The sequence below is a fragment of the Jaculus jaculus genome, chromosome 11 (genome assembly GCF_020740685.1).
Source record: "Jaculus jaculus isolate mJacJac1 chromosome 11, mJacJac1.mat.Y.cur, whole genome shotgun sequence".
NCBI classification, from domain to species: Eukaryota; Metazoa; Chordata; class Mammalia; order Rodentia; family Dipodidae; genus Jaculus; species Jaculus jaculus.
In genome coordinates, this window is record NC_059112.1 from 102,017,228 (window position 1) to 102,032,584 (window position 15,357).

The 15,357-nt window shown below is 47.5% G+C and overlaps 1 protein-coding gene across 1 annotated transcript in view; it reads right to left on the reverse strand.

The window, feature by feature from the left end:
- Snx29 (sorting nexin 29) overlaps positions 1-15,357 on the reverse strand; it is a 459,228-nt gene that overhangs the window by 370,300 nt on the left and 73,571 nt on the right. The window contains exon 5 of the mRNA XM_045161574.1: positions 2,039-2,219. Coding sequence (XP_045017509.1) covers positions 2,039-2,219 — 181 coding nt within the window. The remainder of the gene's footprint in view (positions 1-2,038; positions 2,220-15,357) is intronic.

The following is a 15,357-nucleotide window of genomic DNA, read 5'->3' on the forward strand; positions in this document are numbered from 1 at the left end:
CTAGTAAATGGTACAGGCAGGGCTTAAATGTGGCTCTTCCAAGTCTGATTCAAGCTCTATATGACTCCCTGGTAAGCAATTAACAACCAACTATCCCCATGGCGGGACATCCCTGCCAGGTCACAGAATCCTATAGAAATGGTGCTGAGTGGCCTGTGGTTCAGTGAGAGGTTGCAAAACTAACTGCTGATGAGACTGAATACAACAGAGAGAAAGAAAACAGCTCCACCAATATACTGAGATGGCAAATTGTTAATGGAAGCACAAACCACAAGGTGCAGCTGGCATTTCTACTGCACCTGATTCCCCCAGTTGGGAACCTTTGCGAAACTGAGCCAACGTTCACGCATGTGAATGATCCCTCCCTCTTCCTGTAGAGTTAGGCGGGTAGCTCCTGACTCAGCTAAGTTCTACAGAGACTCTTTCCTAGGAATTTACTTCCCACCTCCAAGGTTCAACTTTGGTACTGAGGATACAACTGACTATTTATAAGTAATCCACTGGGGGAAAAAAAGTCACCAAAACTCATTCTATGAGTCCTGAGTACGTTTCTTGTTAACTAAAGCAGTGGAGTGCTTGGGAGGTGCGGATATCCTCAGGTCCCTGCCTCGGGCAACAGCCATCCCTGCTCTGCAGACCTCCCTTCAGAGTCGTGCTGCACGCTAAGACAAAGTGACACGGGCGTGGCGACAGCTCACGTGAAGGGATGAAAAGACTTCCACATTCTGAGCCAGACCTGGTGGTGCAGACCTCTGATTTAGAACTCGGGAGGCTGGGCAGTAACACTGCTGAGAATTCAAGACCGACCTGGGCTACACAGTGAGGTCCAGGGCAGCTTGGGAGACAGTGCGCGATCAGGTGTGGTGGCGCATGCTTGCAATCCCCGTGCTTGGGAGGGAAACGGAAGGATCAAGGCCAGCCTGGACTACACAAGACCCTGTCTCAAAAAGCCAAACAACAGGGGCTGGAGAGATGGCTTAGTGGTTAAGACATTTGCCTGCAAGGCCAGAGGATCCCAGTTTGACTCTTCAGGACCCACATAAGCCAGATGCACATGGGCGCATGCATCTGGAGTTCGTTTACAGTGGCTAGAGCCCTGGCACGCCCATTCTCTCTCTCTCTCTCTCCTTCTTTCTCCCTCTCAAATAAATAAATAAAAATATTTTTTTTTTAAAAGCCAAACAACAACAAAACCTTCCATACTTTTTCCTGTCAGCTTAGGACTGAGGAAACAGGAGACTCACAGATAAAAACTCCATGACACAAAGATCAACCCGCACCCTGAGACAGCAGCTGGGCCCCAAGTCACGGGAACCGCGCGTGCTGACGGAGTGTTAGCTCCCTGCACTGGCATCCAAAGTCCCTTACAGACATGTGTTCATGTGTTGCATGAATGCATGTATATGCTCATGTAGGCATATGTGCGTGCGTGTGTATGCATTGCGTGTGCATACATGTGGGGGCCAGAGATCGACATCAGGTGTCTTCATCTATCCATTTCCAGATTTTTTTAAAGATTTATTTATTTATTAGAGACACACACAGAGAGAGAGAATGGGTGCACCAGAGCCTCCAGCCAGTGCAAATGAACAACAGATGCATGCACCACCATGTGCATCTGGCTTACATGGAACCTGGAGAATTGAACCTGGGTCCTTAGGCTTCGTAGGCAAGCGCATTAACTGCTAAGCCATCTCTTCAGCCCCTGTTTTTGTTTTTTTGAGACAAGGTATCTTACCTGGGCTCACTGATTCACTTAGACTTGCTAGCCAATGAGCCCGGGGGATTCCCAGTCTCCCCCGCCCCAACGCTGGGATTCCTGGTGTGCACCTTAACACCCAGCATGCCTGGGTTCTGGGGATCTGGACACAGATCCCCATGCTGGCACAGAAAGCACTTTACTCACGGAGCCAGCTCCCGGGCCCCCTTGCAGGCATTCTTGAATTTCTTCTCCCACCAAGTGGCCCCACAGCACAGCTGAACGGACCTGGGCTGCGGGAGGAGAGCCCACTGGCCCCCCGGTGGCTGGACTGCTTACCTGAGCCTGCCACGGTCCGCCAGGAGCATGTGCAGGTAGCGCTCCAGGGAGTGCTCGTTGAGGGCGCAGCGCAGCCACGCGCGGCCGCGGCCCACGTCTGCCGTAATGTGGCGCAGGGAGGAGAAGCGCTGCAGCTCGTGCTTGTTGAGGACCTCCTTCACGTAGAGCCAGAACACGGGCTCTGGGGGGACAGGAAGGAAGCAGCGTGTCACTGGTTCTGCGACGCTTGCCGTCTTAGAGCAGTGGTCCCTGAGCAACTCGGCACACTGCGAAAGAGGGGCTTCCTTGGCACAGACAAGGCGGGAAAAGGAGTACTAAAAGTAAAAATGAGGGCTGGAGAGATGGCTTAGCGGTTAAGCGCTTGCCTGCGAAGCCTAGGGACCCCGGGTCGAGGCTTGATTCCCCAGGACCCACTTAGGCCAGATGCACAAGGGGGCGCATGCGTCTGGAGTTCGCTTGCTGTGGCTGGCGGCCCTGGCGCGCCCATTCTCTCTCTCTCTCTCTCTCTCTCTCTCTCTCTCTCTCTCTCTCTCTCTGTCTGCCGCTCTCAAATAAATAAAAATAAAAATAATTTAAAAATAGATTGAGATGGGGAGGTAATATGATGGAGAATGGAACGTCAAAGGGGAAACTGGGGGGGGGGAGGGAGGGTATTACCATGGGATTTTTTTTAATAATCATGGAAAATGTTAATAAAAATTAAATTTAAAAAAATAGAAAAAAATTTAAAAATAAAAATGACCCCAAAACTTGCCATCTAGAGACCCCTATTACTAGGTAATATTTTCAAAAGCTGCCTTCCAGTCTTTTTTTCTTTATACAAAAATCAACATTTGTAGAAGGCTGAATGATATCCCCAAAGATAACCATATTCTACTCTCTGGAATTCTTGAATGTCACCTACTACTGCAAAAGGGTCTCTGCAAGGAAGGTCAAGGTAGGATCTGGGAGTCAGAGTGCAGCCTGTACAGCCCGTGACCCCAACTGACAGCAAGTATCTTTAGGAGGAGGCAGAGAGGTTTATCCACACAGAGGAGAATGTGGGACAACCAGGGAAGTAAAGGTTAGAATGATGTGAGGGCTGGAGGCATGGCTTAGTGATTAAGGCACTTGCCTGCAAAGCCAAAGGACCCAGGTTCAATTCCCCAGAACCCACATAAACCAGATGCTCAATGGAGTGCATGATTCTGGAGTTCATTTGCAGTGGCTGAAGGCCCTGGCACGTCCATTCTCATTCTCTCTCTCTCTAATAAATAATAAATATTTTTTAGCCGGGAGTGGTGGTGCATGCCTTTAATCCCAGCACTCAGGAGGCAGAGGTAGGAGGATCGCTGTGAGTTCGAGGCCACTCTGAGACTACATAGTGAATTCCAGGTCAGCCTGGGCCAGAGTGAGACCCTACCTCAAAAAACCAAAAAAGAAAAAAAAAATTTGTTAAAGTTTCAGGGCTGGAGAGATGGCTCAGTGGTTAAGATGCTTGCCTGCAAAGCCTAATGGCCCAGGTTTGATTGCCCAGTACCCACATAAAGTCAGACGGACAAACTGGTGCATGTAACTGGAGTGCATTTGCAGTGGCTAGAGGCCCTGGCATTCCCTCTCTCTTCTCTGTCTCCCCATCTATCTCTATCTCTCTGTTTGCAAATAAATTTTTTTTTAATGTTTTAGCAGTAGGAGGATCTCTGAGTTCAAGGCCACCCTAAAACCACATAGTGAATTCCAGGTCAGCCTGGGCTAGAGCAAGACCCTACTGTGAAAAACAAAAACAAAAACAAAAAAAAAAACCCACAAAGTTTTAGCAAGGATGGTGGCCTTTAATCCCAGCACTTGGGAGACAGAAGTAGGAGGATCACCTCTACTTCGAGGCCAGCCTGAGACTACATAGTAAATTATACATACATAGTAAAAAAAAAAAAAAAAAAAAAAAAATTAAATGTACATTGTGTTGTATGGTTGTGTATGCATACATACATGTACGATTTTTATATTCTGATTCATTTTTTCCTAGAGCATTAACATTTTCCCAGCTCAGCTAAAAGTCTTCAAAACACGTCTTTTATTTTTTGTTTCTTGGTTGGTTGGTTTTTCAAGGGAGAGTGTTGCTGTAGCCAGGCTGACCTGGAACTCATTCTGTACACCCAAGGTTGGCCTCAACTTCACTGTGATACTCCTGCCTTGCCTTCCCAAGTGCTGGGATTAAAGGTGTACAGCACCCAGCTCTATTTTATTTCTATTTATTGCCTTTTTTATTAAAATATTTTTTAAATGTTACTTATTTGAGAGAGAGAAAGAAAATGGGCACACCAGGGCCTCCAGCCACTACATCTGGCTTATATGGGTCTTGGAGAATCAAACTGGAATCCTTTGGCTTTGCAGGCAAATGCCTTAACCGCCAAGCCATCTCTCTAGCCCTATTGTTTCTTTTTTTAAAAAATATATTTTATTTATTTATTTGAGAGAGAGAGAGAGATGCAGATAGATAGAGGCATGCCAGAGCCTCTAACCACTGTATACAAACTCCAGATGCCTATGCCACCTTGTGCATCTGTCTTACGTGGGTACAGGGGAATGGAACCTAGGTCCTTTGGCTTTGCAGTTAAGGCAAGTGCTTTAACCACTATGCCATCTCTCCAGCCTTTAGTGTGTCTTTTGAATGTCATAACATATTTTATTTTGATGCCTTCCCAGTGAAACCTAGTTTAGCTATCCTCAGTTACTGCGAGCCCAATTCCCTCCATACAGCAAGGTCTGCCCTGGCATCCTTGTACCCGCCTCATTTCCAGATCCTTAGGAGAGATTTCCATATGCTGCTATTGAGTCCAAGGTTAAGAGCAGGGGGCACTGGTGCTTATCCATAAAACCATCACTCTTACCACTTCTGGCATCATCTCCTCAAAGCTACTTCCTTAGCCTCATGCACACGTGAGCTTTCATAGTGGTAATTCTAGCTGATAGCTCATTTTGTGATCTGCGTTCTTCACACCCTTTTGGCTCATCAATGGTTTTTCCATGCTGCCATTAACACAGCAACAATGGCACGGTTTCTTAAGCATGAACCAAACACGTCACGTCTGACTCCACAGGAACCAAGGCCATCTCCCTATCCAAGACAAAGTCAAGTCAGAAGCCTGGGCAAGTCTCACCCACTTCTGACACACGTTGGTAAGCAGGACAGGTGACCAGAAGATCCATGCTAAATGCAGACTCTCAACCCCCTTCTGCCTCTGCCTCTGCCTCCATGAAAACGAGCTTGCTCCTGACTGCTCGATATACTGCCGGGAGGGAGCTGAGCCTCTGCTGCCACACCCAGCTTCAACCCAGCAGCTCGCAGGCTTGCCCATCTGTAGAATGTGAGCGCCATGGGGCCTTTCTTCCAGAAGGGAGTAAATGCACACAGCTCCCACCACCAACCTCCAGATTACCAAGTTCCCTCCAATACTCATCTGGGACCCATGGCATCCTTCCAGGGAGCCCTGAGTGAGGTGAGGCCAGGCTGGAACAGCAAGGGGCTTCCCAGCCAATGGGCAGGAAGGACAAGCAGTCAAAGAGATCATTCAGTTAAATGATCCTGGCAACTCACTCAGCCATGCTGAGCCTCACATTCTTGTCCTGTGAGCATGGCAGAGAATGGCCTTGGTTATGGGCCAACTGGAGAGCAGGGGAAGGCAGAGCGGTAAACACAGTAGCCAGCCCGGGACGGCCATCACCCACCTGCCGAGCAGGCCCGTATGCTGTCAGCAGCAGCACTGAAATGTGTGTGCACGCGCGTGCGTGCATGCGTGCGTGCGTGTACACGCATAGGTACTTGGGGATCCAGCCATCTTTTCGGATCTTCTAAGCTAAACAGCAAAACAGTTCCCTCAGGTCTGTGACCTCTCCATCCTCATATGTCAGACGTCGCCCCTTCGCAAACTGAGGCTCCGCAACCACACAGAGCGGCTGCGTCCAGCTCTCTCCCCGCCTCTCAGGGCTGTGTGGCCATTTCTTCTGAATTGAACATTGCCTCCGGGAAACAGGGAGGGATGCTCACAGGACTTCCAGGGCTCAGGAAGCTCATGAAAGTACTAAGGGCCACGGCTGGGAAAGCAGTAAGCAGAGGCCACAGAGAGGAGATGCCCTCCAGTCCCAGGATGCCTCTCTCGTGAGTCAGCATCTGAGCTGGGGTGCGCTTTTTGATGAGTCACCCGGCTCCTGTAAGTGACCCCAGTAAAGTCGCTGGCTCACCAAACTAGGTGGGTGGAATCATTTTTGTGGTCGGCTGTCCTCTCCTCTGTGGGGTGAATAAATGTTTGTTCATGTGTCCCCAGGAAGTCACAAAACACTCAGAAACCAGCAAGGAGCCGGGATGGGGGGGGTGGGGTGAACTGGAGAGATGGCACAATGGTTAAGATGCTTGCTTACAAAGCCTGATGGCCCAGGTTTGATTCCCCAATACTGACATAAAGCCAGATACACAAAGTGTCACATACATCTGGAGTTACTTTCCAGTGGCAGGTGGCCCTGATGTGCCCATTCTCATTCTCTCCCCCTCTATCTCTCTCACTCTCTCTAAATAAATAACTAAATTTTTTAAAAATGGCACAGAGGAATTCTTGCCTTGCAAATAAAAAAAATTTAGCCACCAGGCATAGTGGTGCATGCCTTTAATCCCAGCACTTGGGAGGCTCACTGTGAGTTGGAGGCCACCCTGAGACTACATAATGAAGTCCAGGTCAGCCTGGGCTAGAATGAGACCCTACCTCAAAAAACAAAATGAAAATGAATAAAATATTTTTGTGGGTTTTTTTTGTTGTTGTTTTGTTTTGTTTTTCGAGGTAGGGTCTCACTCTGATCCAGGCTGACCTGGAATTAACTATGTAGTCTCAGGGTGGCCTCAAACTCACAGCGATCCTCCTACCTCTGCCTCCTGAGTGCTGGGATTAAAGGCATGTGCCACCGCACCCGGCAAATAAGATATTTTTAAAAAGAAACGAGCACAGGAGAACTTGGGGGGATATGATCCTCAGCCAAGTGTGTGGAAACACTCAACCTCCTATGTTACTGTAACATTTCAGGTCAAGTGATCCTGTCTTCCTCAAAAAAAAAAAAAAAAAAGTCACCTCCCTCTGACCTCAAGTACCAAGAAACACCTTACAGTGTGTTTTCACCTTTCAATTTTGCAAATTGCTTACTGCCAAGAATCCTTTAAAGCCTGTCAGGGAGACGCTGAGGATGGTAGAAATTTTCCCAGCGGGGTCCCGCTTCCACTGCTGGAATTAATGTGCTCTATTTAAAGCGCAGTTCACCTGCCTTTCAGAGCAGGCGGCAGCCATAACTGAATTTGGGGATATATACTGGCTGCTTTGAACCATGGATCAATTCCAACAGTGTGCCAGGACCTCTGCTTCAAAATACTGGAAAGCCAGTGGCCAGCAAGAACAAGAGCCAAGAAACCTGGGGGTACCACTCAATAGCAGGTGACTGGTAGTACCAGTTTCTAGTAGGCCTCAGCTTTTCATTGACAATGCCAGGATTTCATACTTTGGGGGCTATGAGAAAGACAAAAGCTCAGCTCAAATTCTGGTTCAGGTATTGCATGGCCTTGAGTGACTTACTTTATCCTCAGTGGTTCCCATCTGTTCAATGGGAATAACAGCATTTATCTCTAAGGGGAAAATGAGAAAATAAAACACAAAATGCATATCTAGTACAGGCAATCAATCAATGTCACCCATAATGAACCGAAATGACATATAATGTGTTTGCTGACAAAAAGCTATTAATTTCAAATTACTGGGCTGGAGAGACAGCTCAGTCAGTAAAGTGCTTGCTTTGCAAGCATCAAGACCTGAGTTTCACCCACATAAAATGTCAGGGGATGGTGACACATGGCTGCAATCCAGCATGAAGGAAGTAGAGACAGGAGGACCCCTGGGGCTTGCTGGCCAGCTAATCTAGCCTAGCCTAATTGGTAAAGTCAACAAGAGACCCTGTTTCAATGCATATCCCACAGCCCCATGGGGAATAGTTGCAACCCCACTGAAGAGGTTTCCCCAGAGAAATGGGGACAGGGATGAGGGGCAAGAGGGAACCAACACGTGATGTACCCATATAACATGCTGTTAATAACATTTTTTAAAAAAGATGTGGATAGGGCTGGAGAGATGGCTTAGCCGTTAAGTACTTGCCTGTGAAGCGTAAGGACCCTGGTTCGAGGCTTAACTCCCCAGGACCCACGTTAGCCAGATGCACAAGGGGGCTCAGGTGTCTGGAGTTCGTATGCAGTAGCTGGAAGCCCTGGCGTGCCCATTCTCTCTCTCTCTTTCTCTCCCTCCGCCCTTCTCTCTGTCTGTTGCTCTCAAATAAGTAAATAAACAAAAATTTTTAAAAAAAGATGTGGATAGGGGCTGGAGAGATGGCTCAGCGGTTAAGCACTTGCCTGTGAAGCCTAAGGACCCTGGTTCGAGGCTCGATTCCCCAGGACCCCATTAGTCAGATGCCAAAGGGGGCGCATGTGTCCAGAGCTCATTAGCAGTGCCTGGAGGCTCTGGCGTGCCCATTCTCTCTCTCTCTGCCTCCTTCCCTCTCTGTCGCTCTCAAACAAAAAATTAAAAAAAAAAAAAAAAAGATGTGGATAGTGTTCCTCTGGTGACACTTGAGGTTTTCCTCTGGTTTTCAATCACTCATACACACACACACACACACACACACACACACACACAGGCACGCATGCACATGAGCATTATACGTGGAGCCAAAGCCCAGGTTCAAAGGCACATGGCCAGCACCCCATCCCTTTCTTCTGGTACCAGCACCTCTCCCTTGTATGTGTGGAAGCGTGTTCTATATGGTTCCTTGTGAAGGTGCATTTAACACTTTCCTCACCCAAGGACAGCAGGCTGGGAGATTGCCAGGCCACATCAGGGAGCACGGCTCTATGACACACCATCCTCCTAAACCTGCTGGACATTTCCTCATTGGGAGAGTTTTGTTTGGTTGGTTTTAGGGTGTTTGGGGCTTTTTTGCACTAACTTGGACCTTTTAGGCAAGGATCTTTTTTTTTTTAATTTTTATTAACATTTTCCATGATTACAAAATATATCCCATGGTAATTCCCTCCCTCCCCACCCCCACACTTTCCCATTTGAAATTCCATTCTCCGTCATATTACCTCCCCATTTCAATCATTGTAATTACATATATACAATATCAACCTATTAAGTATCCTCCTCCTGTTTTGTTTTTTAAACATTGTTTATTTTTATTTATTTAACAGAGAAAGAGGGAGGGAAAGAGAGAGAAAGAAAGAGAATGACACACCAGCGCCTCCAGCCACTGTAAACAAACTCCAGACACGTGCGCCTCCTTGAACATCTGGCTAACGTGGGTCCTGGGGAATCAAACCTGGGTCCTTTGGCTTTGCAGGCAAACACCTTAACCACTAAGCCATCCCTCCAGCCCTTTTTTTTTTGTTTGTTTGTTTTGAGGTAGGGTTTCACTCTAGCTCAGGCTGACCTGGAATTCACTATGCAGTCTCAGGGTGGCCTAGAATTTGTGGCAATCCTCCTACCTCTCTGCCTCCCGAGTGCTGGGATTAAACACGTACGCTACCACACCCTGCTCACAAGCACCTTTTAGAAAAATTTATTTATTGGGCTAGAGAGATTGGCTTAGTGGTTAAGTGCTTGCCTGTGAAGCCTAAGGACCCCAGGACCCACGTTAGCCACATGCACAGGGTGGTGTATGCATCTGGAGTTCATTTGCAGTGGCTGGAAGCCCTGGCACGCCCATTTCCTCCACCCTCTCTCTCTCCCTCTCTGCCTCCTTCTCTTTGTCGCTCTCAAATTAAATAAAAATAACCAAAACAAAAAACTTATTTACTTATTTATTTTCAAGCAGAAAGAAAGAGACAGAATTGGTACACCAGGGCCTCCAGCCATTGCAAATGAACTCCAGATGCATGTACCACCTTGTGTCTCCGGCTTTACATGGGTACTGGGGAATTGAACCTGAGCTTTGCAGGAAAGTGCCTTGGCTGCTGAGCCATGAAAATATTCCTTATCTTGATTGCTGAGTGCATATTTTTGGCACCCCTCAAATGTCATGGCCAAAGAGCTGATCTCACTGGCCTCGCAGTGCTATTGGCCTGGATCACAGGACAGGCTCCACGGAAAAAACTTCTTCTTCCTGAACCACTGGAAGAGAGGCCTCGTCTCTCACTGGAATATGGGCTAGGGCCAAATTCCAGCCCGCCATATCTTTTGTAATAAAGTCAAACTAGACTATGGCTACACCGTTGGCTCAGTTAGCATCTACTCTGCCTTCCTGTTCGGCGGGAAAGCTAAGGAGTATGACCCAGAGAGTATGACGCCTTAAAGAAGGAGTTTTCAGACACCGGTCCGAAAAGCAGGACCTCTAATGGTCATGTAACCAGGGATCACCTGGGGCCCTTTTGCCCTCTCATGTAAAGGGACCTCCACTTGCAAAGTCCCCAGTCCACACTAGTGCTATGCTACAAGAGAAATGGAAGCAGATTTAGGGGATCAGAGAGCCCAGAATCCAGCTCAACCCCTAGGGTTCGAAGGGCTTTCTGCCACTCGCAACCAGAAGACAGTTAATGTGCCGAGACAAGGAACAAGGACAGACTTCCTCCAGTGCTTCAGGGTGATGGAGGACGCTGGAGGATGAGGGGTACATCTAGCTCACTAGTGCAAAGCTCTGAGCACTGCCCAACAGGAAACGGACTGCCCATTTAACATCCCAGGCTCCTTGTAAAACTGAAGGGTGTCTTTATCACATCTCTAGACTGGGCGAAGCGGCCGGCTCGAAGTCTCTGTGGGACCAGGAGCTCCAATCCCTCAACAAGGTCACAGAGGATGATCATATCTCTAGGCATCCCAGGCACAATCAGAGAGAAGTAAAGGGGTAGGGAAAGCCCATGGCATCCCCCCTTTCATCAGGCAGGTAAAAGCAATCCCAGAAAACCAGGAGGAAACAGGGTAGAGGAAGAGTATCAGGCCTGGCTGAATCGTTCCTGACCCACGGCCTAAGGAGGACACAGCACAGCCCCAAGCGGAATCAGGGTTCCATTAAGCCAAAGTAAGAGACTCAGTCAAAGACATGTAGCATCCAGTGCAAGGTCAAAGGCAAGCTACACCATCCTTCGTCCAGCCTGAGATCTGGGTGGAAAGAGTATCTCCGTCTATGAGGTGCATCTTCTAGCTGGCCACAAGACCACCTCCTGGAACTAGAAAGCAGGGGCTGTGGTCTATGTAGGAATCACACACAACAGAAACTCAAGGACAAAGTATGTAAACTTGGGAATTTTTTTTTTTTTTTTTTTTTTGAGATAGGGTCTCACTCTATCCCAGACTGACTTGGTACTCATTTTTTAGTCCCAGGATGGCCTCGAACTTACAATCATCTTCCCACCTTGCCTCCAGAGTGTACTGGGATTAAAGGTGTGCATCATCATGCCAGGCTAAACAATTCTTTTATTTTTAAGGTCTATTTTTATTTATTTATTAGAGGCAGAGAGAAAGGAAGAGAGAGACAGTGAGAATTAGCACACCAGGGCCTTCAGCCACTGCACATGAACTCCAGATGCATGTGCCACCATGTGCATCTGGCTTACATGTGACATGGAGAATCGAACCTGGGTCCCAAGGCTTTTTAGGCATACGCCTTAACCGCTAGGCCATCTCTCCAGCCCAACAAATCTTTTTATTTGCTTCCTTTATTTTTTCCTAGAGATAGGGTCTTTCTGTACCCCAGACCTGGAACTCACTCTGTATAGCTAGTCTGGCCTTGAACTCACAGCAATCCCCCTACCTCTACCTCCAAAGTGCTAGAATTAATGACATGTGCCACCACACCCAGATGCTTTTCATGAAATTATGGTATAATACATATAACACAATTGACCATTTTACTCTCCCCACTCCCCCCTTTTTGAGAGGTAGGGTCTCAGTGTAGCCCAGGCTAACCTGGAATTCAATCTTATAGCCCAAATTGGCCTCAAACTCATGACTATGGTTTTATATTAGCCTCCCAAGTGATTGGATTACATGAGTGAGCCACCAAGCCTGGTCACTTTACCCATTTTTTAAATATGTAATTTGGTATCTATTCACAATTTTTTTAACCATCAACACTATCTCTAGAACTTTTTCAGCATCTCAAATAGAAACATATCTTCATTAAATAATAACTCCAATCCCTTCACCTAGCTTCTGGCAACTTTTACTCTCTGTGTCTATAAATTGGGGATCCAAATACTTCTTGTAAGTTGAATCATCTAATAGCTGTCCTTTTATGATTTAGCATAATGCTTTTTATAAAAATATTTTATTTAATTGCCAGCAGACAGATATGAGAGACAGAGAAAGGGAGGAGAGGATGGGACGTGCCAGAGACTCCAAATGCTGCAAATGAACTCCAGACACGTGTACCACCTTGTGCATCCGGCTCTACATGGGTACTGGGGGAATGAACCTGAGTCCTTAGGCTTTGCTGGCAAGTACCTAACTGCTGAGCCATCTCTCCAACCCTTAGCATAATATTTTTTTAATGTTTTTGTCTATTTTTATTTATTTGAGAGCAACAGACAGACAGAGAATGAATGAGGCAGAGAGAGAGAGAGAATGACTGCAACAGGGCCTCCAGCCACTGCAAACGAACTCCAGACGCATGCGGCCCCTTGTGCATCTGGCTTACGTGGGTCTTGGGGAGTCAAGCCTCAAACCAGGATCCTTAGGCTTCACAGGCAAGCGCTTAACCACTAAGCCATCTCTCCAGCCCTTAGCATAATATTTTAAAGTTCTTCTTTACAGTGTTACAATGTATCACTACTAATTCCTTTTCTTCCTTTTTTTTTTTGGCTTTTTATTTTGTTTATTGGTTGGTTGGTGGATTTGGTTCTTTGAGAAAGGGTCTCACTCTGCAGCTTTGGCTGGCCTGGAACTCGCCATGTAGCCCAGGTAGGCCTTGTACTCATGATGATCCTCCTGCATCTTCCTCCCAAGTGCTGAGATTAAGGCATTCACACTCATGACCAGCACTTAATTTTTTTTTCATGGCTTTATGAAAAAGTGGAAAACATGCTGATCAACAATGGAAGCAGGACTTCTGACCATGTGTCCCACCTCCTTTTAGGCGTGTGCTCCATCGGCACTGATGTCATTCTGACAGGAGCAAAGTAAAGGACCCATGGAATTTACAAGCTGGATAATCATGGCCAAAGGTTTACAGTACTGAGGCTAAATCTGAGCCTTGAGAGAAAAAGAAGCAAATACAGAGAGAGAGAGAATGGGCATGCCAGGGCCTCTAGCCATTGCAAACGAACTCCAGACACATATGCCACCATGTGCATCTGGCTTACATGGGTATTGGGGAATAGAACCTGGGTCTATAGGCTTTGCAGGGAAACGCCTTAACCGCTAAACCATCTCTCCTCCAGTCCACGAGTCTTCATTTATGAGATGTCAGGATTCAGCACCTCTGACACAGCCAGAGGTCACAAGAGCCAAAGAACCCAACTACACTCAGTCTGTTTTCAGTACTAGGGATTGAGCCTAGGCTCGTGGCAAGTGCTGTACCACTGAGCCTATCACCACCCTTTGTTTTTTGTTTTGGTTTTGGTTGTTTTGTTGTTTTGTTTTATTTTGTTTTGTTTTCAAGGTAGGATTTCACTCGATCCCAGGCTGACCTGGAATTCACTATGTAGTCTCAGGGTAGCCTCAAACTCACAGCATCCTCCTACCTCAGATTCCCAAGTGTTGGGGTTAAAAGAATGTGCCACCACACCCAGCTAACCAGCCTTCTTTTTACTCTCTATTTTGAGACATGGTTTCACTAAATTGCCCAAACTGTCTTCTAGCTTGCTCTGCAGCCTAGGGTGGCCTTGAACTTGCCATCCTCCTGAGGAGCTAAGATGAGCAGCATCAGACCTGAACATGTTGGAACACACTCATGTCCCTTACATGACCACTGATCTATGCCACCCAGAAGTCAAGTCCCCCACCCAGCGCCCCATAGTCTAGAGACCCATGAGCTTCACAGCTAGCTGTGAGACGAGCACCCTAGCTTATGGCTTTCCCTGTAAGGCCACCATTCTCAACCAGTGAGAACAGCTCCATCACCTTCCCCTCCTCCCCAGACACCCCCCTCCCCCGCCCAGCGGCCCATCAAAGCTCAGTATTTTCTCCACAGTGTCAGGAGACATCCTTCCAAGGTCTCTTTGACCAGAAGTAGATTTTTGAGTTCATGACAATAACAGAGAAACATCAAAAGGGAACTGAAAGTGCCCAGGGAAGGAAGGGTGGCAGAAGACTTCCCCTTACAACCAGAGGGTGGGCCCAGGGCTGGCACATGCACCTTCCTCCCATATCGATTTTCCACAGAAATGAAAGTCACCCAGGGGGATTCAGTGAAGCAAAATATAAAACACCTTGCTCTAAGTTAAGCGCGGTCAACCGTTTCCAAAAGTCCCCACCGAGGATCAAGGAAGCCAGTGTCCATCTGTGAAGAAGTGCACAGGAAGCAGAGGGAGGGGGTCGACTTCCCAGGAACATGGGTGCTATGTCCTGGAGTCGCGATTTTGACATAGTCCTTTAGTGGTCTCTGTGACACAGATAGCCAGTGCAGAGGTAAGGAGGGCCATTCAGAGGCCTCATGGGAGAAGGCCTCAGGACTACTGCAGACAGTCCACATGAACTGGACAGGGAGCAGATGAATGACTTTGGGAAAGAACTTCTATATTTCAAGAAAGAATAGATTAAAAATGCCACGAGAGGGCTGAAGAGATGGCTTGGCAGTTAAGCACTTGCCTGTGAAGCCTAAGGACCCTGGTTCGAGGCTCGATTCCCCAGGACCCACGTTAGCCAGATGCAAAAGGGGGCGCACGCATCTGGAGTTTGTTTGCAGTGGCTGAAGGCCCTGCTGTGCCCATTCTCTCCCTCTCTCTCTCCCTCTCTCTCTCTCTCTCTCTCTCTCTCTTTGTCTTTCTGTCTCTCTCAAATAAATAAAAAAAATGCAATGACAGAACACTTTGTGCCCATTAGGGTGACTATTCATTGTTTTAAAAAGGCAAAATGACGGGCTGGAGAGATGGCTTAGCGGTTAAGCGCTTGCCTGTGAAGCCTAAGGACCCCGATTCGAGGCTCGGTTCCCCAGGTCCCTCGTTAGCCAGATGCACAAGGGGGCGCACGCGTCTGGAGTTCGTATGCAGAGGCTGGAAGCCCTGGCGTGCCCATTCTCTCTCTCTCTCCCTCTATCTGTCTTTTTCTCTGTGTCTGTCGCTCTCAAATAAATAAATAAATAATTTTTTTAAAAAAAGGCAAAAT